Here is a 27,129-nt window from a genome sequence, read left to right on the forward strand (position 1 = left end):
TTTTCCACTCAAATTGGAGCGCGACCGATAACAGTTGCGGGCTGTTGATAAGGCCAAAGTGTTGTTGCTGCCAGCCGAAATGAGTACTTTGCACAGAAACAGTTGTTGTTCATATATGGTATTTGAGTAAATACAGACTTATTGCGATAACAGTTCTTATCATATGAAATAGCGGAGCAAAATTGTTAACCAGTCAGCCAAATTACTCATATATTATATAGTCAGCATAAACATAAGAAAACGAAACGTGTCTGGTCTATAAAATTGCTGCATTTACAATTCATTCATTTACTTAGCTTAATGAACATACAGGCTTAACTGCCAAAATGCTGCTGGCTTTACAATACCCTTCACTCAAAGCACAGCAGAACAGTAGAATATGACAAGATAACAAGATTGAAGATTATACAATTTATTTTATCTTTACCTAGAGTAATAATCAGAAGTTAATATTATATTAAACAAAAAAATATTATAAAGCCAGCTTTCAAATAGTTTTCAACTGATTTGTTTAATTTTATATATGAATTCAATTTGTAACGTGTTTGGCGCCACGCAAACACAGTGTTGTCAAATACGTTTGGTAAGTGTTGTGCACTCTACGCTGTATTCACCAACACTGCTCAAAATCTTAGATGCATGTCAAGAACGACAAAAAATCGAATTACACAAAAAATAACACAAAAAGTAATAACAATTGACAAAAGCAACTACTTGCCAAGTAGCTGGTCGATTAAGGATAATGCACGGAACCTACACAAGCGAGCAGCCAACGGATTTTCAGGCAGCCACCGCCGCAGCAGCAGCAGCAGCAGCAGCGGCGGCGGCAGCAGCAGCCTCAGTTTCGGTGTCTGCGGTAAGAACTACAGCTGAGCAGAGGGATTTGGAGCGGGAAAGCAACAGCAATGAGCCGGACGAGTGGAGTATGAGCGAATGCGGTTTTGCGGACAACGATGTACAGCGTGCAATACGCGGCGGCAGCGCCGCCGAAGACATTACACAATACCCCATACACGGCTGGGTGGATGTGACCAAGGAGTTTCACGATGCCTGCGCTGAGCTGCTGCCCGGCGAACTGGCGCAGGATATGCTGTTTGGCTTGTTTGAGGCTATGTCTGCGATAGAGATAATGGATCCCAAAATGGATGTGGGCATGGGCTTTGATAAGTTCGATTTGCCGCCGCCCTCTTTCGAGGCGGCCGTTGCGGTAAGTTGCAATTGCCTTTGCTGGAATCAGTAACTCCTCATGCACTGCTTGCATTACAGATGGGCGCCATCAAGCTGGATGGCCTGGAGCCGGCGGAGCTTATTGGCATCTTTGATGCGCTGTTTGCATGTTTGGTCTCCTGGCTGGAAGGCAATTCCATGGATCAAGTGTTATTCACCTGCCTCTATCTGCATGCACCATCACAGATACAGGACAAGGCGCTGCGCGTCTTCTGCACCGCGGTGCGCAATCTGATTGTGGTCATTAAAAATATCATCATACTGGCTGCTGTCAACGAGGAAGAGGATTTTCAATTGTATGGCAATTCGGCGCTGCTGGCAGCGGAAAAGGCTCAGCCCACAAGCATTGCCGGACTATTGAAAGAGGTGGAGGATGAGCTGGTGCGCAAGTGCAAACAGCTGCCGCCGGCTGAAAATCAAAATCTCATGGCTGTGGTACATCGTTTGCGCTTTATGCGCCACCTATTCCAAGCCATTTACCAAGTGGAGCTAATGGTGGGTGCTGAGAGCGCCGAGGAGGCGGTCAATGAGATTTACAAGAGTCTCAATGTGGCGTCCGAGCTACTGCCGCTCATTAAACGCACCATTGAACGTGGCACCCAGCCCGTTGAGGGTTGTAAGTATGCGAATTATATAATGCCGGAAATAGGTTAACAAATCTTTGAACACAACAGCCGAGGCGCCTAATCCCATGGGTTTCTCTCCGCGCATACATGACAGAAGCCAGCCACCCACATTTCCGCGCAGCATCAAGATACGCGAACGGCCCGCCAGCTATCAATTTCTGGAGGAGATGGTGGCGCGTTTCAAGTACGCCTGCAAGGTGATACGCCACAAGGACTATTACTCCGCGCTGGTATGTCATAAGCTGAGTAAATATGCAGTCTATATAATTAATATATATGCTTTTCTTTTAGAACTTCTTCATCGAGTACAGCCGCAAATCGGGACACTGCATCCTCTCGCGCAGCGTGCTCCAGAGCCTGTTCAGCTCGAGTATACGCTTAGCACATGGCAAACAATCGATGAAGCAATTTTTACGACATTCGGTGCAGGCTTTTAATTCACCGCCCGTGCTCAATCCCAAGCATCCGGTTGCCAGTGATCCCAAGGTGCAGCAGCATCTGGAAACCTTCTTTCGCTATTGCATCAACATGAACACCTTCAATCAGTTCATACGCTTGTGCGGCTTCAATCGTGCACGGCAGCGCGATAAGCTGGCGCATCTAATTGAGAATTTCGATCCGCTGCAGGTGGATGCGGCACGTCTGGATTCGCTGATGAATCAGCTGGCCAATGAGCGCGCCATGGAGGGCAATGAGTCGCATGCGACGGCGCTGAAGCACAGCACCCACTTTTCCACGTGGGTGTTGTATAATTGCTTTCGTGCGATGCTCATCTATCTGATGTCTGGCTTTGAGCTGGAGCTGTATGCTGTGCACGAGTTTCTGTATATCTATTGGTATCCCTATGAGTTCCTAGTGGGTTTCCTGGTATCAGCGCTGACGCGTACGGAGAATATATTGCTGGCGCAAGAGGAATATGCTGATCATCAGAGCAAAATTCAATTGAATGGCGGTGGCAGCGGTTCTGGCGGCAAGAATCGCAAGGCCGCCAAGCCCAAGAAGAATAAGAAACAGCAGCGTCCCTATCGCCAGGAGATCGTCTACTACCATGCCCTGCTCAGCCTGTGCGGCGGCATGTACAAGGCCATGGGTGCTCTAACCAAAGATGGACGCGTGCGTCTGCCCATGTCCAAGTTCGACAATGAGGAAATACGCTACAATCGACGCTTCGCGCCATTTGTGCCCCTCACCAGCCCGCCGCCAGTGTCCTATGCTGAGTTTAAAAATATACGCGATCACATGATGCTCAACAGTGTCGAGGAGCTGTACAGCTATGCGGCCAAGCATTTCGATCAGGCGCGCAATGTGCTCGAAAGTATACAGAATCCCGAGCAGGAGGTAGGCTTGAAAAAGATTAACCACTATTAAATATAACTAATTGGGTTTTCTCTTCTAGATTCTGGACCTGCTGCAAATAGCGCGCACCAACTTTGTGGTGATGAATGTGCTCGCCCGTGGCCACCAGAAGGAAGTGAAGCGTCAGCCGGAATTTGATTTTAGCAGGCATAGCTATTTTCCCATTATCAAACTGAAGTAGCTTCCAAGTTCGTGTTCATATCGCTCCTCTCTCTCTAATCATTATTGTTTTAGATCATTCTTTTACATTTTGTTTCGTCCCGTAACAAATAAAATTGGTTTGTATTCATACAGCAGAGACTGTAAACCGACCAGCTTGTGCTTAAGACAATTCTGCAGCAGCTGATCCCACAATGTCCTGCTTGATCAAATACTCCTCCACGTAGCCGCTTATTTGACAACTGCGCGCACACGTGTATACCGCCAGCACGCCCCAGTCTAGTGTTTCGTCCTTGAGCAGCACCAGCATTTGTGGCATTATCTGGAACTCAAACTGCCGTGGACCGCCGCACTGGGCACAGTTGGGTAGCGCTTGCAGCTGATCTTCAATCGTATCCGCGACATTTGCTATCCACAGCGGCTCACCTTGTCGTTTGTAGCGCACAATTTGCTCGGGTTCAGCTGCAATTTGCTGCTTGAATTTTTGAAAGGCTTTATCCTCGGCTGCCGATGAACTGCCAAAGTATTTGTCCAGCTCCTTCTCGGGAACGTCGCTTAGCTCGCCCGTTTTGCCGCTGGCGGAGAGCTGCTCATACTCTGCAAGACATGCCTGCTCGTCCTTCTCAGCTGCTGCAGCCACATCGCTTGTTGGTTCCCGCTCCATGACTATTTCGTAGACAGGAAACTCAATCGCTGGCAGGGGCTTATTGGCAGCTTCTGGCAGGCTTCCGCCGCCACAGTGCGGCTTGTGCTGCTGCCAATGTGCACGTTGGTGTGCGGCACAGCAATAGTTGATGTCCTTGCAGCGGCTGCAGGCATGCGGCGCCAAGCAGCCGCAGGCCGCGCACAGTTTCTTCAGACTAGCTATGGCAGGCTACGTGTATAGAAACAATAAGTTTGGGTAAGTCCCTTTAGAAGCAAACAACACATACCAGAGGCTCGCCATGCTCCGAGGGTTCCTGCTCCGAGTAGAATTTGTTTTTCAGCGGCAGCTGCGAACGCAGCACGGTGAAGTTTCTGGTAAGCGAAAAATAATATTGTTTATCTTTACATATATACATATATTAACACTTGTTTTGCCACTCACTCCGCCTTGTTGACCTGCTGACAGTCGCCATTCCGGCACACAAACACATAAATGCTGCGATGGAAATTGAACTCGTCCTCATACGCGGCATACAGCTGACAGAGAAAGGCTTTTTGTGCGTGACACTGCTTACACTGCAGCTGAGATGTGCTTGGCAGCGATTCCAATTCAAGCCAGGCCGGCTGGCCGCCCAGTTTGCTGGGAAAGTAGCGATTACTTAGCCAAGCCGCATTATTTGGCTGCTCTGCAAAACCCAAATCCACATCCATCGCGTGTTTACCTTTTGCTAGAGCGCGTGTTGTCAAACCAGCCCTGGTCAGCGAATATCGATAGGTTAGTCTTCACGTCAATCGATAGTGCTAGTGTTGTAAGCATGCAAAAAATCAGTGCTCTTAAGTAGCCAAGTTTAGTTTGCTGTGAAAATGACACGACCACAACGCAGCGCATAATAATAATAATTGGAAAAGGTGCGTGTTACAAAGTGAAATTAAAATTAATATCAAGTGCGTCACTGCAATGCATAGGCAATAGTTGCAAAAGCCAGTTGAAAAATGTACGGCTGCTGCGGCTGCTGGTAGCTATTACCAGGCAAACGCTATCGATAAGTGTGCAGCTGCTGTTAAAACAATAACAACAAGCGGAAGCATTCCACTGTTCATTCGCTGTTCAGCTCGTTTCGCACGTCGTTTTGGTTTGCTACTGTCGTGTGCTAAAAATAGAATTTTAACCACCCACGCAAAAAAAAAGAATAATACAAAAACGCATTTAATTCGGAAACCTTACTGAACAGTGTGTGTGTTTGACTTAAACAGCGATGCAGATGCACAGAATTAATAAGCAAAGCAATAACAAAAAGAACAAAAGCAACGATGAGGAATCTCTGTAAGTTTATTTCCTGTTTTTAGTCTTTTTTTGGTGTTTATGCATAAGCTTTTCTGCGATGCTTTTCTCTGTGTGTTGTGTGTGTGTATGTGTGTGTGTGGGTTTTGCTAAATTTAGTAATGCATGTGCTGGGCTGAAAATAAGAATTGGAACACCCTGCCGTATGCCGGCAACGAACTAACGGGTCACACACGCACACAGACATGCATAAATACGCAGGAACACACACAGACACACACACTTTTTGTCACCTTGCCAAGAAAAGTGCTTTAAACTGTTGCGCCAAGTGCCCAACAGCAAGATTGAAAAATACTTTAAAATATAAGTAAACACACGCACACACACACACACACACATACACACACACGCGCAGCGTGCTGAGGTCAAATTGTCAAAATCAATAAAGGTCCAATTATTTCTGTGCTCTAAAGTGCTGTGTTATTTCAATAGGTATTTGTACAAATTTACTTAAAACAGCACAATTAGCGCTCTGAATGTCGTCAATGTCAATTCGGGCTGTTGATTAACATCCATTTGCGTGAGCATGTGAGCTCAACAACAACAAGAACAACAACAACAACAACAACATTGCATCGTTGCTTACAGCTAACGGCGCAGTTAATGCTTGGGTTAGGTGCTTGCCTCTCTCACTCCCACGCTAATAAGTATACGACGTGTAGTGTCCATATTTACGCACATGCTCAGGCTAAGAGAGACTTAAAAGCTTGCTTGCTGATCAGGCCGTTATTTGTCTTTCTCTCTCTCTCTCTCTCTCTCTCTCTCTCTGTGTGTGTGTGTGACTTTGTGTTTTTGTTATTGTGCGTGTTTTGCACTTCATTTAGTTTTTATTGATTTTTAGCTGCGTTGTTCAGCATTGCTGCAGTCTGCACTCTTTATTATTGTTGTTTTGAGCGGCATTCACTTGGCTTTAGAGTGTAAACTTCAAAGGCTTTTGTTTTCTTCTTTCTGCTTTGCTTCTGCAGTTGCTGTTAGCTGCTGTTGTGTGTGTGCTTTACACCTTTTTAGATTTGTTGTGTGCTCTCTCTCGCTCTTACACGTCAACTCTTGAACCGTTTACTTTCTACAGCTTTTAGTTTGTTTTTGTTTGCTTTTTACCCATCTCACGTTTCATGTTGCAAGCGTTGGTTGCTTTACCCGGGCCTCCCGCCGTTCCCCTGCACTTTGCGTGGCCTCGTAAAATATACAAATTCAAAGTTGGAATTGTTTTTTCTTTTCTCTTCAGCTGCTTATTAAATGTGCAGCCAACTTTGACATGCATTTCAGCTAGCAATCGCTGTGTTTTCCACTTTCCAACTCCAACTTTGTGGCTTCATCTAATTAAAAATTGCCCAGCACTGCTGCCACGCCCACTGTTTGTCGCCTTTACAAAATCAGCTTCTGCGCCACTGTCATAAAAAAAACCCCTTTGCAGCAGGACAGCTGCCAAGGCTAATAAGATTTCAGTAGGTTTCTAAGCTCATGGCACTCTGCCCCTCCCCTCCCCTTCATGGCACAAAGTGCGCCCCCTTCAACCCTGACCCGCACTTTAAATTGAATTTGTCGCCGTGCAACTGCAGCGCCAGCTTTATGAGCCAGCCCAGACAAATGGCCACCAAGCCAGCTGCTGATTTGCTAATAAAATATGCAGATCGTTTGTGCAATCTAGTTACCGAGTGACTAATAAACTTTTAAAACAGTTAGCAGCTGTGCAAAGTGCCACGATTTATGCACTGGATGATAACGCATGCAAATACCCTGGAATACAAATTATTTATTTCGTTCTCTATTGCTACTGCTACGCCAGACTGGTAGTTGGGAAACATTAGTTTATACCAGCTCCTTATGGTGCTCAATATGCTTTATTTTATTCAGAAATATATATAATTCGATAGATCGATAGACTATTGTTTATCGATAGTGTTGTAAATCGCAGAATTAAAGAGTTTTTAAGGGGGAAATACAAATAAACGATTGAATCATTTTAATAGCATTTCGAAGCAAATAATTAAGAAATAATTGATAGCTCGTAGATAAGACAATAATCTCAGTATTCACATTTTCAACCGCCGAACGGGATATATCTCCTCCTAATGGTGCTCAATAAGCTTTTTCTCATTCACAAATATATATGTTTGTATGTCCTATCTACATATTTCGATAGACAATTGCTAATTGACCTTTTATAGTGTAGGAAATCGCAAAATTACAGAGTATTTAAGGGGGAAATCCCCTACAATAATGAGTAAAAAAAAACGATTGAATCATCTTAATAGCTTTTCGAAGCAAACTGATTTTAATTATGAAGTCATTGATAGCTCGTAAGCAAGACAGTTTCTCAGTATAAACCGCTTTTTGCCTTTACTATAATATAATTATATATATATATGTTCTTTGGATGAATCTTAATTTTGCTTGGCGTACAATAATTTATTCAATGATCCACTAGTCTAACCCAATTGCGAAATGCAGCTTGATAGCTCGATATAAATTTATATACCTCTATATATATATACTATAATCACATATGAATAACAATTAAGCAGACGCTTTATTGATATGCCAAGTGGTCGATGTTGTTGTTGTTGTTGTTGTTGCTGTTGTGGTTGGCTTCGGTTAGCGAATCTAATCGTAGATTGCACATGCCGCTCCTCAGCTGATGCCCATGCCCGGTTTGCGGCATGTGCGGGTGTCAGATGGGCGGACGGGCGGAAGGGGCTCTGATAAGTATTAACTAACAGTCATTATCGATGGCGGCTGCCATAGCCAAAGGCGGGCAACAGCTAGCAAACATGTTGCCATTGTTTACTCTATCAGCGTCCATGCACATAGTTGTTGTCAAATAAATATAGCTATATATGCATATATATACATGTGTGGTGTGTATATAGTACTTTTATATATTTGTGCTGATAGCTCGTGCGTGCGTCATGCCGGATGGCGTTTGTGATTCATATGCCAAGTTGCCAGCCATTTGGGCAGACTCTGCATTTAGACTGGGCCACTTGAATGGGCCCAGAATTGGGCTCGGGCCCAACTAAAGCACACACGCACACAATGTGCTCGTTATTGTCAGCCGTTAAGAGCATTTGCTTTGAAAATCAATAAAAGTCTTGTTTTAAAGATGCAGCCTTGAATTCATTTCTATACCCTTCAAAGGAGGGTTTTCTGGTTTGCTAACAAAGTGTGTTACTTCTCAAAGTAGACATGGACTCTCCCATGGAGCTTATAAGCAATAATTTGTTTGTTTTAAAGCCAACTTGTCGCTTAATTTGAAAATTATTGCTATCACGTATACAAACATTGTCCGCTGCTCAGAAGGTCGACTCTCTTTTATTCCTTGCAATTCTCAACAAGTTAAAGCTTCATAGGAAAAATGAACGAAAACTCAGTTTTTACTAGGGTATTTAATATTCGATACACCAAACAAAAAAATCGTTTCCTTTCTATTTTTATTGTTTTTCTTTTACTGTGTACTTATATTTCGCACTGATTTTGCCTTGCAGGAGCGGCCGTTGCATTGAATGAGTGTCCTTGGCGTTGCTGCAACACGCTGTCGCGCCACGCCACAATGTCCGATTTTGTACCCTGCGATTTATTGCCAGATCTTTGGCAGGAGATACTGCAATGCCACTGGACGTTTCTGGAAACCGAGGAGAGCCCGCAGAAGCTCGAGGAGCGCAAGAAGCTTGAATGTGAGTGCCAGATAATCAAATAATTTCATTAACATTAGCTAAATGCTGTCCAATTTTTTCTTTGCCAGGCTGCCTGAAAGAGTTTCTGTGCGTGGTGCCGCACGATCGCAAATTCTTCTTGCCCGAAACGGGGCATGTCCTGCGCAGAACTGTTTGCGAGCTGAACGACTTTACGGCACAGAATGCCATCGTTGGCTTCGAGGCCGTCAGCCAGTATGCCAACAATTTATTTACAAAGCCCTGGCGCAAGGAATTTCGCACGCTTAAAGTATTCACACAAAATATCCACCAAAAATGCCGAAAACTAATCTCGTTTCATATTTGCAGACCTACTCCGGTTCGTATCAGCATAACGTTGAATCGAATCTGATCGATGCCGAAAGACTGTTTCTGGCCATGGGCTATCGTCGCATTAGCGAGGATACGTTTGTGCTGGAGGGACCCATCTGCCCCGACCAGGTGACGAATGTCTCGCGCGATGCGATGGCCGCATATGTCGAGTGCCAAATTATGAAACACATCTATGCGGGCCTCAGTGCCGCTGGCTTCAGCTGCAGCTGGCAGGATATATTCCATTATAGGGAACGACATGTCGGCGGCACAACGCAGTCCATCAAGGAGCTGGCCTATCGACTGCACGAGCTGCGGCTGCGCAAGGAGCAGCATCAACAGCAGCAGCAGCAGCATCTACTGGCAACGGAGAACACCTACAGCAACATCGCGCCCCCCAATCGCAGCAATGACAGCTGTACGGCGGAGAAGTCTGCACCAGCCCCTGCCTGTGCGCTGCACGGACCTGCTAATAATAATGCCAATATCTGCGCGCTGCATGCGCCTGCCCATCAAACCGCCCCGCCCACGAATCTCAATTGCATGTATCAGCAGCAGCAACCGCAGGGCGCTCTGATGACGCACTCGCGCAGCCTGGAACATTATCAGGAGCCGCATACGGCGCTGCCACAGCGACACTCATTCGATCAGCATCCCAAAGATTGTGCGGCACTGCATCCACATGGACACTTGTATGAGGCGCCCTACGATTGCCTGGATGGCCTCAGCATGGGCAGCAGCGCCTCGTATGCGGCTGTAGCTGGCGCTTACAATGCGCCCGGCAATCGCTATCCGCTGCCCTACAACATCTCCAGTCAGCTAAATGCGCCCTATGCTACGCCCCTGGATGGCTACGGCCATGTGGAGCAGAATAATGCGAACATGTATGCCAGCATAGGCAACAGGCCGGCGACAGCAGTGCCCCACAGCTGTGGCTACCATGGCGGCCAGTTAGGCGCAACAGCACGGCATCAGCCCAACAATGCCGCCGCACTGGCCGCCATGCAGCACAGGCAGAGCACATATCCGCCAGATCACCATCTAATTGACTTCGATGAGCGAGCCCAGCTCATGCAGCATGACTTCAACGATCCGCGTCAATACGAACGACGTGGCCAGCGTGCTCAGACGGCCAAGCATGGCATGAGCAGCTCCATGTATGCCCAGCCCCGGGATGCCATGGCCATGGGCTATGCCGGCGGCTACGATGTGCCTGCCATGCTGCCAACGACCTTGCCGCAGCCGACGCCGCAGGATATGTATGTCTATGCGCGGCCTGTGCCTAAAAGCAGCCGCATTCGCGCCAAGCTCGAGACGGGCGACAAGTCAACGGACAGGCAGCGAGAGCCAATGATGGTAAGTGGCAAGCTGAAAAGATCAGAAGAGATTAACATATTGCCTATTTGATTCTAACTTGCGTTTCTTTCTAGGATCCCCTGGATAATAATCGGAAAACGACGCACAAGGAATTGAGGGAACGGATTAGTCTGAACGCCGGTGCAGCTGATGGCCGCCAGCATATGCGGGAGCGTGACTTGAACATCTCGGATGGCACCAGCTATGAGTCGGCCAGTCTGGATGATTTTACGGCGCTGAGCAGCGCATCGCCGCCGCTGATGCCCAAGGTGCAGGAGGGCGTTGGCAGTTTCGAGTCCTGGAACTATGTGTTCAAGAATCTGGAGCGTTCCGGCTACTCCAAGGATCTGGGCGATCGTGAGGATTTGCTGGTGCAGAGCTTGGATCTGGATTCACTTAACCTGGCCAATGGTGGTGCAGCTGCAGATAAGCGGCGCGGCACCGAGACGCACACACAGCCCGCCGCTGTGGAAAAGTCGCGCACGCTGGAGAAGAAACGTGAGCCGCGCATTGTGCAAGCGGCGCCACCTGCGCCAGCGCTCAACAGCAGCAGCCCGGGTGTGAAAAAGGTGAAATCCGCTCTAAAGACAGCCACCATAGACAACAGACCAGGCGGCGGCAGCGGTGGTGCACGGAGTCGCGGCAGCGCAACGGGCGCCGTTGCCAAGCAGCCGCCGCCGGTGTCGACGCAACTGATCGTGACCAGCCCGAACGAATGGAGCTGTCGTTTCTGTACGTTCCTGAATCCGGACACGAAGCGCATCTGCGAGATGTGCTGTCGCAGCAAGGACTTTAATCTGGAGGCGGCGGCAAATGTGTCGCACGCATCCTCCACCTGTGTCTAGACTATGTTAAATCCTGCACATGCTACAATATGAAATAGGTATATATTTACTACATGAAATATGAGAAACTGTACACCACGCAAGTGATAGAAGAGAAAACACACAGTATGAGAGGAGTTTTGGATATATACAACTACACATATAGAACTTATATATTTTTTATACGGAATTCGTCATTACAACAAACTGTGTGCATGTTTATAGAAAGTTCTCTAGTCTTATAGCATCTACGATTTCAATCACAATCCCTAGCATTATGTACATACGAGACAACATACATACAAAAATACATACATAACTATTATAAGTAATATATTATTCATATTATGAATTACAATTTAAGTTTTCGATTAGACTTGTGTACACATGCTTTAATTAGCTCGTAGATATGTTTCCATTTGTTGTGGGCGTCGCGTTTTTGTTGCAAATGATGTGCCTACACCTGATATAAGTCGCATGTATGTATGAATACTAACTATATAATGTAAGTAATAACTGTATAGTTGTGTGTGCCTGCGAGTGTGCGTCTGTAAATAGTTTATTAAACCGAGTTACAAACAAAAATACAAAAAAAAATATACAAATATATTGGAAAGCCAAGTATATTTATTATGCGTATATATATATACACACAATATATACATACATATGTTTATTGTATGCTAGACTAACTTTTCGTAAATACCTTTACTACATACAATATAATCAATTCAACTTGAACGAGCTAAACCAATGGGTAATACAAGTAGTACTGAACATGTTTCCACTTATATTTTATTAGCAGCTCCTTAGTACACATCAAGATTATGCAATAAGAGTGAGAGACAGCAACTATACATGCGTACATATAGTTTACCCTCTATATAGTGCCACACAATCTTTAGTTTTTGCCCACCATGCCACGCCCAACGCCCAACGCTGAAAAAGTGAGAAATAAAAAGCACTTGATTTGTTTGTTAATTGTTGCTAAACAAAAATGTTAAATGAAACCTTAAGCAAAGTAAATAATATTTTTTTATGCAAAAAAGATTTTAAAAAATGAAGGAAGGGAGGAAAATAATGTACCTTTTTGTGATTTATTTGATTTGTTGTTAATCTATTGCGCCCTGACATATAGAAGATATGTAGTTCAAATTGTATCAGTTGATATTAGCAAAAACAAAAAAAAAAAAAAAAAAAATTAAATAAATATATGAAGAAAAGAAAACAAAAACCAAAACAATCAAGAGTTAAAAAATTCGATTTTCAACTTTTCTAAAATACTAACTAAAAAAAAAAGAAGTTAAAAACAAATTACATACAATTTATAATGCATATTCAAAAAAAAAAAAAAAATGAGAAAAACTAAAACCAAAATAAATGAATTTGTAGGCAAAAAACTCTTCCTAAAATCCCAGCAATAAATTAAAAAAAAAAAGAATACACTTTGAATTTTTGAAAAATAAAACTGAAAAAAATTATACAAAAAAACCAAAAAGAAAAAAACATAATATCTTTGCATTGTGTATCAGAAGTTTTGATACTTTTTTGTGTAATTGAAACGTCAAAAAAAAATGTATTTCTTTTCATAGATTTTCCAGTTTTTCAAGTTTTAAATATTCCCAAAATTCTCTGTCAACTTTTATGAGGCTGCTGTCGTTGCAGCTGTTGCTGGCCATGCTCCAGCTTGCCAGCGGCTACAATTATTGCCGCAATGAGAGCCATTTGTGCAACATGGCCAAAAGGCGGCATTTTATATGCAATGTGGACTCTGAACTGGTAATTATTATGAACTTTCCATGGAAATACTAATTGTAATTGTAATTAATTGTAATTTTTCTGTGCGCGCAGCATCCACTTTTTTACAGGGCGAAATTTTTGGCTATCGTTCCGGACACGTTGCCATTCCGCAAGCTCATCTTAGACTATCACAATAAGTATCGGAATATGGCGGCTGGTGGCGAGTTGGTCACGGATGGCAATGAAACCTTTCCGGCTGCCTCACGCATGCGTGAGCTCATCTGGGATCTGGAGCTGGCGTATATGGCGCGCGTGCATGCCTCCACGGTGTCCTTCAAGCACACGATATGCCGTTCCGTTGTGCGTTTTCCGCATGCCGGTGAAAATCTGAGCATGGTTCTTGCCAAAAAGAAACGTTTCTCAGTCAAAGAGTTGCTGGACTTGGCGCTATTCCCCATGTTCGAGGAATATAGAACGGTTCGTGATCCCGTTGATCTGCTCAAAGATTTCGACTCTAACAGGTGAGCTGCCAAACGTGATTAAGCAAATATTTGTATTTCCTTTTTCTTTTCTAGCCATCACCTTGTGGGCCACTTTACGCTGATGGTGAATGATCGAGTCTCTAGGCTGGGCTGCGCCTTTGCCATAGCCACAAATTGTGATAAGAATAACACAGATGAGTATGCAATATATATATATATTTCTAATCTTATATCCCAAATCGTGTACTCATTGATTTGAAATTCTGGAACAGCTTTTGTCACTTTATGACCTGCCATTACGATTTTATCAATATGGAGGGTTCGTATACTTATAAGATTGGCAATGCAGCCAGCAATTGTGGCACCTGGGGCACCTGGCCTAGTTCCAAGTATCGCAACCTGTGCACCAATAACGGCGAAATATTTCCCAAGGATCATGATGATAATGACAGCAAGCTCCACAATGTGGAGTAATATTTATATATTGTAGTATAGTATATTTTGTTGTTTATTTTCTATTTTATTATTCAAAATCTAATTATTTTCAGATATTCTGGCATTCCCTGACCAAATTGGAGGAATGTGTAAAATGATTGTAATCATGTTTAAATTGTTTTTTATAATATATTTTTGAATCTTTAATTTCGTCTAGTTCGATTGATACATAAGCAAAATATTTACTAATTAATATCAACTAACGGCTAACAGACTTAGTCATTTTTCTTTTTTCATATTTATTTACGAGTACAAACAAATACTTTTTGAGTTAGATGTATGTATATACCCCATATATACCACACATATATATATATATATAGGGATTCGATCTCGGCGCGATTTAATGCAAGTACAATTGGTTTTTAGTGTTGAGTTTAGATTCTGAGTTTATTTGCCTCGTTGGCGAATGAAACCCGCTTGCTTAGATAGTACGGAACATAGTTAAGGTGCCTGGGATTCGGATTCTAAATGCCTTTGCTCTGTGACTCGCTGCTTTAACAAAATCAATAATATATATATACCATATATATATATGTATATATAGCGAAATATGATGAAATCCATTTGGAAAATATCAGACTAAATATTTGCGTTTCGTTTTAAAAATATCAGCATATTTGTAATAAAAGTTAACTTTGTTTCGCCTCGATAAGGCTAGAATTGTAGTATCATCCTTTTTGGTATCCATAATTCCACTCCATTCTCTGCCCGGCACAAAAGTGCCAACTGTTCGCATCGTTGTTTTGCTTAAATTACTTTTAAGTTTTTCTTGATCAGAATAATAATTAATAATAATAATTGTGTGTGGGTACGTATTATGCCTATATTCTAGGGCACGGGAATGCCTCCTGCACTTGCCTATTTTGCATTTCTAACGTTTTGCCAGCTACACATATAATTCTTCATATAGAAAAATACTTACAAACTTCTCTTTTTTCTTTTCTAGAAAGCCGCCTCTACTTTATAATTTGACCATTTCGACAAACTGCTGACAAGCTCGCATATTGTAGGGGATGATATCATGGGGCTTACAACTACTGCAGTTAAAGGTTTTTGACAGTTTATCAATAGTGCCGCAAATCAAATATATATTTCTTATGAATGGTTGCAGGCTCTGCACAAATTTGGGTTCTAAAATGGAACACATTTAAGGATATTCTTGCAAGGTGGGTTTTGAAATGTTCTTTTTTTTTTATCAATTCGCAAATCGCAAATCCTTAGAAAAAAAAATGCATTTAGTTAAAGATCCGATTCAAAAACTTCTCAAAAAAAGTTCACCAATACTTTTTCAATGGCAAAAATATGGGATTACGAATTTGTAATATAATTTTCAAAGTCTACGTTTTTTGGTGGCTATAAATAAATAATTTCATTTGCCTCATATCCAGTATAATTTGAATATTTCAGCCTAATTCGCATAGGCTACACGGTGCAACTTCCTACTTCATTTTGTGCAAACAGCTTGCGCAAACAGCTTGTGCAAATAACGCCAATTTAATGCCAAACATATTCTGTTGCGTAAACTAAGTTTTTTGCTCTTCATTTGGCTTTTCTAGTAAAACAATTTGCATTTACATATAGCATTTGTTCAGCAATCTCTTCATATGCAAAAACCAAAAGAAAAAACGAGTATCCTTTACAATATCTGACAGCCAGAACCGTGCATTACCTCGCTGATAAACATGGGCGTGCCAGCTCCCAATCCGCCATCTGTTTTCTGATGTTCGTTCTGCAAAAGAAAAATAAAAATGATAAGTATCATATCCAAAAATGTTGACTTTACAAGCGAATCGTTTCGTGGTCAAGAAATTTTTTAAACCCATCGATTTTTAATATGTTTAAATGCCAAATCCACGAGTTCAACGCGGGATCGCGAATTAATTGGCCGTGAGATGGCTATTTAAAATTTTTGAAAACCAAGCGTTTGCCGTTTTTGTGACATGTCTACCCAAATCCGGGCGAATAGACAAGCAACACCAATGGTTCCTAGATGACCCATTTATCCTTGGGTGTACCCTACCGAAGATAACGTCCTAACGAACCGAAATGACCGAAGTAGTCAAAAAATATGAATGCCCTTCATTCAGCCATCATCATCGCCCAGCGATACGGTACCTAGTCGACCCACATATCCTTGGTCATACCATACCATTGATATAGTCCTGGTGAACCTAAAGGACCGAATCCCTGCAAAATGCGCACGGATACCGGTCCGGAACGGTATGCTTTTTTGCTTAACAGAATTTCGTGGCTGCTGCTAAAAGCGACAGTAAAAGTATGCCATTAATATTTGCGATCGTTGATTTAACAGAGGACTGTTAAGAATATATTTGCAGCCTGTGGGTATGCTATGCAATTTTTTATTCAAAAAAATTTTAGTGCGGCTGCCTGCTGGGCATTTCTGTTCGCCTGGTACTTCAGCCGAATTTTCGTTCAAAATTTAGGCACCCAGCTCGCTGCTCGACCGCGCGCCCCGTTTGGGTATGCAATGAATTTGCTCATTCACGTAAAATTTTAGTTCGTCCACCTGCTGATCATTTCTGTTCGCCTGGTATTTTTGCTAAATTTTCGTTACAAATCGAACGCCCCCTTATTTAACAGTGGTATGTTAATTAACAGCGGCAGCTGCTAGTTTACAGTGGCCTTTTAATTAACAGCTGCTAATTAACAGTGGACTGTTAAATAAAAATTTTTCGTGCAGCTACCTGCTGACCGTTTCTGTTCGCCTGGTATTTCAGCTGAATTTTGCTTTGAAAATGTGAGCCCAACGGCTGGGCTGGGCAGGGCAATGGGGATTTTACGACCGTTCATTTTTAAACCCTAATTTAATTGTGGATAATGCTTTTAAGCGAATTTTGTTGGGATTTGGAACTATATGTTCCCCAGGACTCTATCAGTGATATCTTATTGATCAAGGATATTATGTGTCATCTAGGAACCAAAAGGGAGGTGGGGCGGGGCGGCTGAAAGAAAAGCATATTCATATTTCTAGACCATTTACGAGCAAATTTTGCTCGAATGTTGATATTTAGGTTCACCAGGACTATATCAATGGTATGGTTAAACCAAGAATATATCGGGCATCTAGGAACCATAAAGGGAGGAGGGGAAGGCTGCAAGAAAACAGCATAAATACATATTTTTCGTTTGAGGTTCAATAGGACTATATCCATGGTATCGTATTAACCAAGGATATTATGGGTCATCTAAAAACCGGTTTTGATTTTCTGTTCGGCCATGGACGTGCCCGACTTGGCTTAAAAATAGAAATTCGCCATAGCTAAAGGTTAATAAACTTGAACTTGCATCTCAGCTTCAGTTTAAAAATTTAAATGATTATAAAACATTATGCATGAAATAGCCGAAAGAAACATAGTTGTCTTTTGATGAAGAGAGGACCAAGTCAATTTGTGGTTTCCTGTAAGCCCTGTTCTCCTTGGAGGATATATATGTTAAGGTTTGTTCTCTTGTGTTTAATGCTTACATCATCGTAATCGCAATCGAAGTAATGGCTCTGACAGTCCATGCAGCGGCAGCTTTCGGACATTTTGCACGTAATGCCCCACTGCTTGGCCAGATCCTTGTAGATCTCCTTGGAGGTCTTGTTGCTCATCATTTCCGGCGTAAGCAGGCAGCTCTGCTCCTGCTGCTGTTGCTGCTGCTGTCGACGTCCACGACGGCTTCTCGAGGAAACTGAAGTGGAGCCAGAGCCCGATGCACAGCAGGCCTCGTTGCAGGATTGTGCACTGCTGTTGCCCAATGCGGCGCCATTGGAGCAGCCAGCTGGGCGTGAAAAGAGCGTAAGATTTGTGCAAATGCAATGGAATTTGGACTTACGCTCGCTGCCATAGCGATTTAGCAGCGGATCATAGAAATTGTGTCGCGCCGCGTTGCTGGTGCTTGGCTCCTCGCCATCCTCCTCGGATTCCATGCCAAGGTGGCTGCTGCCGCAGGCGGCCTGCTCGCCACACTCCGTGCATTCGGCATCCGTGCACGGCTGCTGCCCGTCGCTGGCATCGCTGCAGGCGGCATAGAGATTATCCTTATTGGCACGCGAAGCAGCCATTTCGGTTTCCAATAGAAACTCGTTGACGCTCAGCGTGCACTCCTCGTTCTCGCTGTGCTCCAGTTCCAGCTCGGTGACGCCCTCGATGATGTGCGGGTGAACCTGCTGTTCCCGTTGCTCCAGTTGCTCGCCGTCGTTGTTGTTGTTGCTGCGGTTGTTATTGTTGTTGCTGTTGTTGTTGTTGTTGCGGCTGCCACAGTTACCGCTGTTGTTGTAGTTCTGCTGGCAATCCGGATCGTTGCAAATGTCGTTGCTGTCGCTGTCGCTGTTACTGTTGCTATTGCTGCTGTCATTTAGGGTCAGCTGCTCCAGGGCGGCGCTCAGATGAGCAGCGCTCTGCCGCGAGCTATTCGCCGAGCTGCGTCGACTGTTCTGATTGGGCGTAGCACTGTTCTCCGACGACAGCTGCCGTTGATGCTGCGAGAGGCGCGTGTTCTGTGTGTGTGTGTTAAACCTAATCAGTATCTGTCTTGGCATGGCCATCAACCATTCCAGTTACCTCTTCTAGCACATACTCATAGGTGGGCGGCGGTGTGGTAGGCACCTTGTTGCTATCCGTTGCCGTTGCCGTTTCGCTGATGCACGGTGTGCGACTCGGGTTGACATAGCCTGCAAGATAATCTCGAGTTTAGAAAAAAAACTAGCATACAAATTGCTTGAAATTTCTTATTGATTTTGTTGCTGCGGTCGGGGGGTTGAGGGGGGTTCTCATGCAAATTTTGAGCCCTGCATACACTCAAAATATATATATTCCATACCCTGGAAGCAGGTGAAAATAATGTGGAGCGACCAAAAAAAAACACGTTTGTGAAATATCAACGGACGTTGGCTTCTTTTTATAATTCATGCTCGATTCAAGAATTAATCCTTTATTCTTCCTCTTTTTTTTTTGTTTAAATATCGATAACGTTACCGATATCGATACTTCAGACATCTTGCACTGGGTTGCTTATTATCTTATTATATAATATGGTTACATTGATTACATTCAAATTCACATTCAATTGGTTGTCGATCTTACACGTTAAAGCGGCCTAGAGCGTTGTAAGATTTCCAAAAGTGGAATATAGAATAAGAAATCGGATATATATTTCACAGTAGCCATTTCAGGTGAAACGAAACAATTCACATGGATCAGAGGATATGAAACAAATGAAAAAAACGGAGCCGTGAAAATGACATAGAGTTCGCTAATTAAAGCCTTAGAGACTGAAGCTAAGATATAGAGAAAATGTATAACTCTTTGTATTGTTTAATTTGTTCAATATATCAATTCAAATAGAGCTTAAAACACGGATCACTCTGAGTGTAAGCAGGGCCTAATTGTGCTTTAAGGTGCCATGCATTGTGCATTTGCAAACAAACAAAATAAACCAAATTGTCAAGTAAATAATAAACGCTTCATTGCGTTAATGCAGCATGCTGTTAAATCACATTTAAGAAAATGGGGGAGTAAGGGTGTGTGTTTGTATGAAGATTGAGTAGTTTTGGTATTTTTTAGCCTGTTCTTACCCATACGTAAACTGTTGGTATTGTTGCCAGCTTTACTTGGATTCGGAGGCAGCAGCAGCTTCCGTTCGCTCATTGAACCGAGACTGTTGCAATCAACTGAATCAATTGTGGAACTACTGGCACCAACTGCCTGATGCTGGTGTTGTTGTTGGTGGTGGTGCTGCTGCTGCTGAGTTTGTTCCTGTTCCTGTTGCGGTGTGCCCAAAAGCGCCTCATTCACTGTCGGATCCGGATCATGCTCTTGCGATGTACTCGTGCTTCGCGAGCTGCCCATGCGAAATTTGAGTTTAAATGGCGCCATTTCGCTTAAGGCTTATCAGCTTTTAATTCTGAGTAATCCAATTGCCAAATGCAACGGTAAGTATGGGCTTTTTCTGAGTTAGCTTTTTAAATGAGCATTGGTCGGCGATGGGATTTTCTTTTGAAATTTCGATATCAAGTTGAACAACACTGATGCAAAGAGAGTGATCGAAGGACACAGGAAAAAAGAGAGAGAGAGAGCGAGAGAGAGAGAGAGAGAGAGAGTAAAGAGAGAGAAAGAGATAAAGATATATAGGTAGAGCGTTTATGAAGAGCGATAGATTAAGTTAAAAATTACAATAGATTTTAATATGTATGTAGTTATCACATCAATTACAGGTAAGAATTAAACTCATAAAATTACAGCGTATAGCTCAAATTATTTGGAATTTATATTATCAATTTTAATACGCTTGATTTTTACTTAGATTTATGTCTTTGAGTTGCATGCAAATTTAAAAAATTAAAATAAATATACAAATTTTTAGTTTATTCATTAAATTATTGAATTTTACCTGCAAGCCGCAGAAGAGACCCAAGCAGAGCTGCAATTAATTAATATCAAATAGGTAAATATTAACTCATATATTAACTTATTGCACATGCTTTTCAATTAAATAATGGCTTTGCTGCTTTTAATTAATCAATTTGTTAAGGTTTTTCGTGCGGCAAAATCGGCGAATAATGTGAATTGCTGTTGCAAATACGCAAATTGACAGGCCAAACAACAAACAGACATACACCCACATGTGGCACACGTGTCATCATTATATGTGGCACGTGCCACATTGCGCATACGCCCCGTGCAACTGGCACATGTGTTTATGTTTATTAATTGCTTGCGTTTGGCCCAACTGCCTTTTGCCTTAAAACAGCGCACACTACATGTCCTTGCCAACACACACACACACACACACAAACACACACACACACACACACACACACACACACACACACCTGATTATGTTTATAGTTTTTTAGTGCGCGACAAGTTGTAGCCAAATTTGGCACGCGCCCGCTTGGCTTTTCAAAAGGGGGACCACCCACCCACCCACTCGCCGCTCGGCATATGCCTTATTGTCATGCAGATTATACAAAAGCCACTTAACGCTTAGAGCGTTCATCTCGGAGCTGCTGTTGTCGCTCCTGCTGCTGTTCTATGTGGACCTGGTTATTATTATGCAGAAAGAAAGAGATAAAACTCATTTCCTTTGCGGTGAGTTGCAAATTGGTCTCTTGCCCCAGGTTGTTGCCACGCAGCAGCTATCTGCCTGCAACTCATCTTGATGCTGGCCTTTAAAACAGAGCAGCTTAAAGGGTGCGCCCGAATAAATATACTCGAGCTCTTTCTACAACAATCGCCAGGTGTACCTCAGGTATACCCACGTTTGCACAGGGAGTGTTTATTGAAAGAAAAAAAGGAATATTTGCGTGCAATCATAATCTAATTGGTATTGACATAACAAATACTCGAGCACACACACCTAAATAATATATATTTATTTACCCTAACACTTTTTGATTCGAGGTGAATTGTGAATGGTTTGCATATGCAAAAATATATATGAGGTGCTTCAAAAATAAAACAATATATCAAACTGGTTTATAAGTATTAAAGGGGAATTAATCTGGTTAAGTAAACCAATTGGAATTGTATTGAATCCAACTAAAAGCCATCTGGTTGGCAACGCGCGGGGAAATTTCTGAGAGGGATTTTTGTTTTAAATACAAATGGCAATAGTATATTCTACGGCATGCCTTGGGGTATATCAATTAAAAGCTTTGAAGCTAATTGATACATCGATTTGCTGCATACTCTTGAGCTTGGAAATAATGGCGCTTCAGTAGTGTAACTCAGCCATATCCTTGCATCTCAAGAATCACAAGGAATTATACCACCCAATTGCATAAAAAGTTGGGGTCGTCTAAGAATCTGGGATTTGTCAAATTTCAGTCGTGATGCATTATTGCCCTGGCCCATGCTATACGTTTGATTCAGGACTCCTTACAATCTCTACTATACAAGGATACGGCCGAGCTACGGCCTTCTTTCTAAACAGACATATGTCTTTTTGTCCTTGAAGGGCATCCTTTCGACATTTATTATTACATATTCTTAATTAGCAGGATATTTAGACTTGTCCTCAAAATGGTCAAGGCGATTATACTATAAATGTCCTTTTAAATTAATAAAAGGACATCGCCATATTGTAGCATGTTTAGAAAGGACATGGTGCGTTGGGATCGTATGGACCAACTGCATTAATACATTATAGGTTTATCTAAGAATCCAGGCATCTGTATAGAAACTAACTCAATGGACCTATGTTAAAACATTGTTTAGGTATCCAGGACCAAGCCACCAACCAGTCGAGGCTTGCCAGCAAAGGATATGTGCAGTAAGTCACAATCCATTCTAGAGCCTGTCATGTGGCGGGATATAAGAGCGCAGCGTAAATGTGAAGCTCTGGATACGCATTGTTAAGCCCAAGCCTAGAGGTTGGTGTGCTGGGCCAGAGTCCTGGCACGTCAGCCTGCTGCGATTTGAGTTAATAAATGATTCGTCCTCGCAGTTTCAGTTGCGCTGCAGTTCAGTTGTTTTTTCAGTGTCAAGTCAATTGAAATGGATGAGTACGATAAATAACAAGGAAGCAGGATATCAACAGATAGATATATATACATATATCGGTTAAGTGCCGTAAGCAACCTGACCTGACCCTGAGCTTATATAGTAACTGCTTTCGGTGTGACATGTCGACATGACTCTGCCACCTGGAACTTTGACTTGCCACGACGTTTGCCTTGGGCTCTGACTTTACATCTCGCTCCCGCTCTGTGGTATAATCTATTAATACCCCCAAACTAGGTCACAGTTTCAATTCGCTGCATTTGACAGCCTAATAAAACATACATGCACTCGTATAACAACCTACACTCAACTGAATTTTCAATGAACGAATGCCTATCCAAACGGAAAACTTGATTTTCACTTCAACTGCATTTTCTTTTGTTACGAAAAAATGTAAATGCAATGCATAAGAAAATGCGTTTAATAGTAAATGTTGGATATAAAGATGTGTTTTTTGCAGCTTTTAATTTGCCAAAAAAATTAATCAAATATTTTTATTGAGCAATAGAAATAGTTAAAGCAAAGATGTTCAATTCAAGATTAAATATATCTGGAAAAGTGAGGAAATTTCTGTTTTTACTAACAGTTTTTCTCGAAAATTCAAATCATAGAGTCGCTTATTTAAAAAACAATTATTTAAAAGAAAAAACCAACCCTCTGCCAAGATAAATTGCATTGCTCATAAATATAAAAGCGAAAGATGTCTCAAAAGCAGGGAGATGTTTTTAAGTACAGATCATAAAATCAAAATGATATTTTTATACATAAAAAACACGAGAAAATAAATTGAGGCAACTGTTGCATGCAATCAAATTGATGGCCTTTGCATATTTTAAAGCCAAACCAAAATTAAATGGCGGCGATATTTGCGGGCATCTTAAAGGCCAACGGAAAAAAAAGGAAATGGCCGGGCAGTTGGGAAAATGATACATAATACGGGAATTTCATTGTTCTTTTGCGACGGCAGCTCATGCGGCTCCATTAAGCAAATAGACAAACAAGTGTCCTGCGAGGGCATGTGGCAGAGCGTCCATGTCGAATGATGATGGAACGTTTCAGTTGCGGCATGGCGTCATCCGCAGCGGGAGTGGGAGCACCGGGCAAGCGGATGGGGCGGGACAGAGTCAGAACAGAACAGGACACACGTACTGAAGGGAAATTAACGCAGCGCAGCAGGGGAAACCGCAACGAGGCGGCGAACAAACAAATAATTGAATGCGTCGGGTGTAGATGCCACACGGGCTGGGCACCGTTCCCTAGAAAACTGATATCTAATTGAGTAAACAGCCAGTGAATGGCCATGAATTAGCCAGGGGCGACAGTCAATTCTCTGATAAATACATATATATACATATGTATATATATCGTATATATATGTATGCAGCCTTGCAGCACTCACATATCTCGGGGTCCCGTGGGTTCGTTTTTATTGTCTTCGATTTAAGAGCGGTACGAAAAATCGAAAAGCACACACACAGACACAGGCACAGGCACACATACACGGGCACACACATGACACAACCTTGAAGTGAATGCATTTGCTCTGCAAAAGTGTGTACTTACCTCGTGTGCGTGGGCAGAAACGTTGACTGCGAATATATCTAGTATTTTTTTGTATGTGCAAACTGTTAACTAAATACTTTTTAGTGTGTCAACTGATTGTTAACAAATTGGTGTTATTCACAATACTGTTTAATTGATGTTGCGTATTTAATGTTTTTTTTTTCTTTCTCAACTGTTTCAACTCACTTGTATTCTGTCACAGACTGTGGAAAGTTTTGTTGGGACACAAGCTTTTTATTATGCTGTCTCTCATGTTTGCCAAGCTTTCCGTTTTGATGAGCTTGACGAAAGCACGGCGCACGCGTCCTGTGAGCTTCCGGCTTTTCTGGCCCAATGTTTTGCTTCGTTTCATGTTTTGCGCTTTGAATCCTTGCGCTCCCTGCTTTGGCTGCCAAATTCGCGTGAATGAAACAATTGACTCTACTATTCTAATATTCTATTCAATCTATTCTATTCTATATAGATCTAATCATCCTAAGAATTTAGTTTTTCTGTATACATATTTCGATCCTCAATATCATATAATATTTTCAATACTTACAACTATCGAAAATCCTTCAACAAATCTATTGCTTTTTAGAATTTTAAGCTCAGCTTTAATAAAACCTCGTGGTAATACATAGACCAAACCTTTTGTGTCAAATATAACATTTTTAATCCAATATTTTCCTTTCGAAAGTGGACATGATTCTCCATCCTTAAAGTCAAAGTCTGTGTGTTTACCCGTGTCAATAGAACCCTTAATAAATCGCCTATAATAGGCCTTTAGGGTTGTACATGAATGAAGAATGGTCAGTAATATGTTTTGTACTCAGTGTTGTCCCCGATAAGGAACATCTATTATTTATACACTCAAAATGAATTAAGTTAATTGCTTTTTATATATCATAACAATAATCTGATGAGCCATATAATATAAACACGAACCGCTCTAGTCGTGTTTTGTCTATCGCTTAACAATGCTCTTTCGTTTGACAGTTCAGTCAAGGCATAAATTGATGCACATACACTACCAAAAACGTTCATAATTATAGAAGAGATAAAGTGAATTTTGAAATTAACGTTTTTTTGTTACTTATTTAACAGACCTGCCTAAATTAGCTCTTTGGCTTATTTGGTATTTTTTAATCGCATTGGTGTGTACACACTTTTGCAGCTGGAAATTTTCGCGGGAATTAGGAAACAAAATCTCAATGTCAGCAGCAACTTTGGATTTACGTGCAGGGTAAATTAACAATATGCATATAGTTACATTTAATATAATTTGATTTGTTCTCTTTGAAAGCTGCTACAAAAACACTGCGACAACGCCCAGACGAACCAACGAGCCGCCTGGGATCTTGTCGATCTGCTGAAATGCTTAAATGCAAAGGAAAAGGTAAGCACTTGGCTAGCACAGTTTAAATATTTGAATAATTCTCAAATTTTGATTTAAGCAGCTTTTGCTGGCCAAATACTTCTGTCAATTGCCATTGAGCGTTGGCAGCTTTCGAGTGCTGGGCCAGCTGCAACAGCTTAGAATCCTGACAGCCACGGAATACATATGCAGGTAACAAATGGGAAATAGGGATCAACAATTATGTATGTATATCATCCAATTAACGATTGACAGTATAGAGAATGAAGAGCAGCTGCAGGTAATATTAATTGAGTTTCTACAAAACGAAAATAAGCTGCTGTCTAATCTATTCATTTCGGCTCATTATGGCAAGTGATTTGGACTTTCAATTTTGTATGTAAATAGAGTACATTCAGGTTTTGCTTTTAGATTCGTTAAACATGCTAAGACTGAACAATATACTCGAAAATGCTTTGAGGAATCTCTTTAGCGCTCTGGCTGAAAATCCAAAGATCGGCAACTTAAACTATGTGGAGCATTTGTGTAAATCTTTACCTGGTAGGTGGGCTTTATGTAAAGTACTCCATTTCTTTTCAATGACTGGCAATTATCTTTATAGATGATGTATTGGTCAATGTGTGCATGCAAATGCATTTGAACATTCTGTTGGAATTGCATGAGGCTGCCGATGTGAGTCTGGCATTTCAACACTTTAGCGCTTGGATTAATGAGGGTGTCGATGAACTAATATTTGTCAAACACATCACAGGAAAAGTAAATATATGATATATGTTTAGATTTGTGTCATCTTATTAACAAACCTTTCTATAGCTCTTGGGCAGCCATCAACAGGAAGCGTTGTCCCATCTATTTAAACTATCTACCTCCACGATGTTTAAGCATTGGAAATTTTATATAATTTTACTGCAGTCCATAGCCAGCAGCGGAAATGCAGACACAATTACATTTATTAAAAGTAAGCGGGTTGGCTGCCTGCAATAAGATTATATTGATATGATTATAATTTTCACAGAGTACCTTAAGAATCGTCTGCAACATGTGGCTAGTCTGGGCTGTCAGCTCTCCTTGTTGCATCTATTACTGACGGCACGCGCTGCTGCAGCTACAACCATGAATATACAACAGAATTTGGATAACTATGCTCAGTGGTACAAGCAAAACATTGGCGAAATGACCTATGTGCTGAGCTCTGAGCAATTTCAAGTAGTTTTAAATATTTTAGAAGATTCCATACATTACGAACAAGAAATTGATTATGTTGAGGTAAGCGTTAAGCGCGGCTAACTTGTAAATACATATTAATGGGGTTCTTTTTCCACAGATTCATGCAGCGATTGCCATTTCGCCTGGTGGCAAACTCGTGCAGTCCTACAAAACCAAATGCAAAGCGCATTTGGCACGTTTAAAAGCTGCCAACAAGCAAAAAAATGTTAAATAATT

The 27,129-nt window shown here is 42.1% G+C and overlaps 6 protein-coding genes across 7 annotated transcripts; 4 read left to right on the forward strand and 2 right to left on the reverse strand.

Annotated features, from left to right (window-relative positions):
• Positions 1 to 503: 503 nt before the first annotated feature.
• LOC115764293 (N-alpha-acetyltransferase 35, NatC auxiliary subunit homolog) lies at positions 504 to 3,501 on the forward strand. Its single transcript, XM_030707230.1, has 6 exons — positions 504 to 583; positions 726 to 1,207; positions 1,267 to 1,843; positions 1,902 to 2,083; positions 2,145 to 3,191; positions 3,250 to 3,501. Exons 2-6 carry the CDS (start codon positions 743 to 745, stop codon positions 3,388 to 3,390), a joined length of 2,412 nt encoding a protein of 803 aa, XP_030563090.1. The 5' UTR covers positions 504 to 583; positions 726 to 742; the 3' UTR covers positions 3,391 to 3,501.
• Positions 3,502 to 3,514: 13 nt separating this feature from the next.
• On the reverse strand, positions 3,515 to 4,759 carry LOC115764303 (programmed cell death protein 2). The gene is made up of 3 exons (XM_030707242.1): positions 4,456 to 4,759; positions 4,301 to 4,385; positions 3,515 to 4,242 (listed from the first exon to the last, which is right to left on the reverse strand). The coding sequence occupies exons 1-3, from the start codon at positions 4,722 to 4,724 to the stop codon at positions 3,532 to 3,534; spliced, it is 1,065 nt and encodes a 354-aa protein (XP_030563102.1). The 5' UTR covers positions 4,725 to 4,759; the 3' UTR covers positions 3,515 to 3,531.
• A 186-nt stretch (positions 4,760 to 4,945) lies between these two features.
• LOC115758959 (protein tamozhennic) lies at positions 4,946 to 12,863 on the forward strand. 2 transcript variants are annotated; one of them, XM_030699764.1, is made up of 5 exons: positions 4,946 to 5,337; positions 8,841 to 9,029; positions 9,098 to 9,297; positions 9,357 to 10,715; positions 10,790 to 12,863. In XM_030699764.1, the coding sequence occupies exons 2-5, from the start codon at positions 8,906 to 8,908 to the stop codon at positions 11,558 to 11,560; spliced, it is 2,454 nt and encodes an 817-aa protein (XP_030555624.1). In that variant the 5' UTR covers positions 4,946 to 5,337; positions 8,841 to 8,905; the 3' UTR covers positions 11,561 to 12,863. The 2 variants fall into 2 exon arrangements, with proteins under 2 accessions (XP_030555624.1, XP_030555630.1); XM_030699770.1 differs by lacking the exon at positions 4,946 to 5,337 and having other exon boundaries at positions 8,766 to 9,029.
• Positions 12,864 to 13,103: 240 nt separating this feature from the next.
• LOC115760712 (venom allergen 5-like) lies at positions 13,104 to 14,392 on the forward strand. Its single transcript, XM_030702183.1, has 5 exons — positions 13,104 to 13,318; positions 13,391 to 13,800; positions 13,855 to 13,959; positions 14,034 to 14,247; positions 14,310 to 14,392. The coding sequence occupies exons 1-4, from the start codon at positions 13,184 to 13,186 to the stop codon at positions 14,233 to 14,235; spliced, it is 852 nt and encodes a 283-aa protein (XP_030558043.1). The 5' UTR covers positions 13,104 to 13,183; the 3' UTR covers positions 14,236 to 14,247; positions 14,310 to 14,392.
• Positions 14,393 to 14,449: 57 nt separating this feature from the next.
• LOC115760703 (probable serine/threonine-protein kinase MARK-A) lies at positions 14,450 to 24,503 on the reverse strand. Its single transcript, XM_030702172.1, has 7 exons — positions 24,330 to 24,503; positions 20,653 to 20,682; positions 19,838 to 20,287; positions 18,825 to 18,934; positions 18,097 to 18,760; positions 17,744 to 18,042; positions 14,450 to 15,988 (listed from the first exon to the last, which is right to left on the reverse strand). The coding sequence occupies exons 3-7, from the start codon at positions 20,136 to 20,138 to the stop codon at positions 15,896 to 15,898; spliced, it is 1,467 nt and encodes a 488-aa protein (XP_030558032.1). The 5' UTR covers positions 20,139 to 20,287; positions 20,653 to 20,682; positions 24,330 to 24,503; the 3' UTR covers positions 14,450 to 15,895.
• On the forward strand, positions 23,809 to 27,127 carry LOC115763907. Its single transcript, XM_030706712.1, has 10 exons — positions 23,809 to 23,889; positions 25,486 to 25,554; positions 25,615 to 25,707; positions 25,769 to 25,878; positions 25,942 to 26,036; positions 26,098 to 26,226; positions 26,288 to 26,442; positions 26,500 to 26,644; positions 26,702 to 26,952; positions 27,011 to 27,127. Exons 1-10 carry the CDS (start codon positions 23,809 to 23,811, stop codon positions 27,125 to 27,127), a joined length of 1,245 nt encoding a protein of 414 aa, XP_030562572.1.
• The last annotated feature ends 2 nt before the right edge of the window (positions 27,128 to 27,129 follow it).

The sequence above is a fragment of the Drosophila novamexicana genome, unplaced genomic scaffold, assembly GCF_003285875.2.
Source record: "Drosophila novamexicana strain 15010-1031.04,08,12 unplaced genomic scaffold, DnovRS2.1 tig00000008-arrow-pilon, whole genome shotgun sequence".
NCBI classification, from domain to species: domain Eukaryota; kingdom Metazoa; phylum Arthropoda; class Insecta; order Diptera; family Drosophilidae; genus Drosophila; species Drosophila novamexicana.